The sequence below is a fragment of the Arachis ipaensis genome, chromosome B07 (genome assembly GCF_000816755.2).
Source record: "Arachis ipaensis cultivar K30076 chromosome B07, Araip1.1, whole genome shotgun sequence".
Taxonomy (NCBI): domain Eukaryota; kingdom Viridiplantae; phylum Streptophyta; class Magnoliopsida; order Fabales; family Fabaceae; genus Arachis; species Arachis ipaensis.
The window spans coordinates 2,093,513-2,094,346 of record NC_029791.2 but is presented as its reverse complement, the minus strand read 5'-3'; the positions used below and the strand labels follow the sequence as shown (position 1 = coordinate 2,094,346).

Sequence of the window (834 nt, the reverse complement as noted above, 5' to 3'; positions counted from 1 at the left end):
AGCTTAGGCTTCTTGGCGCAGCGGTCATCGTCATGGTGTGATTCCCGAGGTCCGCCGTTCTCGACGGGGAGATTGGAGGCAGGAGTGAGCGGTGGTTGGTGGAGGTCCGCGTGCGACGTCGTTTCCATGCGGGGAACGACGTCGTTGGAGGGAGAGAGAGGGTGTAATTAGAAAACCCTAAAGAGAGAAAGAAAGAAAGAGAGGGAGAAGAAGAAAAGAGAAGAGATTTGAAAAATAAAATAAAATTAAATTAAACAAAAAGAGAGAAGAGAAGAGAATTGAGAAAGGGGAAGATAAAATTGGTGGGTGGTTGTTTTGGCGGGTAATAATTGAGAATTTGATTTGGGTGTTAAATTGGTGTTTGTGTAATTAGCGAAGGTTGGGTTAGTGATAGTGAGTCAGTTCGTAACAGCGGTGATACCATTCGGGGCTTGCGGTGGCTTCAGATTCAGGGACGCACAATTTTTCTGCTTCTTTCTTCGCAAATTAAAATATTAACGCAAATAAATAATAACTCGTTGAGTTCCCAACTCGACTCGTTCCTAGGGTTTTTTATTATTGTGACACAATAAATGAAAATTTAGTCCGTATTACAATAATCTAGGAATCGATAATAACAAGTATTAATAGGAAAATAAATTACTTTTAGTAATAGAGGTTATTATATGAAGTCATAATCTATAAAATCAAAATGGATAAAAGATTAAAAATGCAATTATTTTTTTTTTACCAAAAGATAGGAAACTCAAACCCGCAACCTCTTAATTGAGTATGGAAAGACTATGTTATTTGAGTTATAACTCATTGGCTTAAAAAAATGTAATCATTTAAGAG

General features: G+C 37.3%; 1 protein-coding gene across 1 annotated transcript in view; it reads right to left on the bottom strand.

Annotated features, from left to right (window-relative positions):
• Positions 1-488, bottom strand: part of LOC107609239 (flocculation protein FLO11) — a gene marked incomplete in the record, with an annotated part of 5,168 nt that extends 4,680 nt beyond the window's left edge. The window contains 1 exon segment of the mRNA XM_016311127.2: positions 1-488. Coding sequence (XP_016166613.1) covers positions 1-128 — 128 coding nt within the window.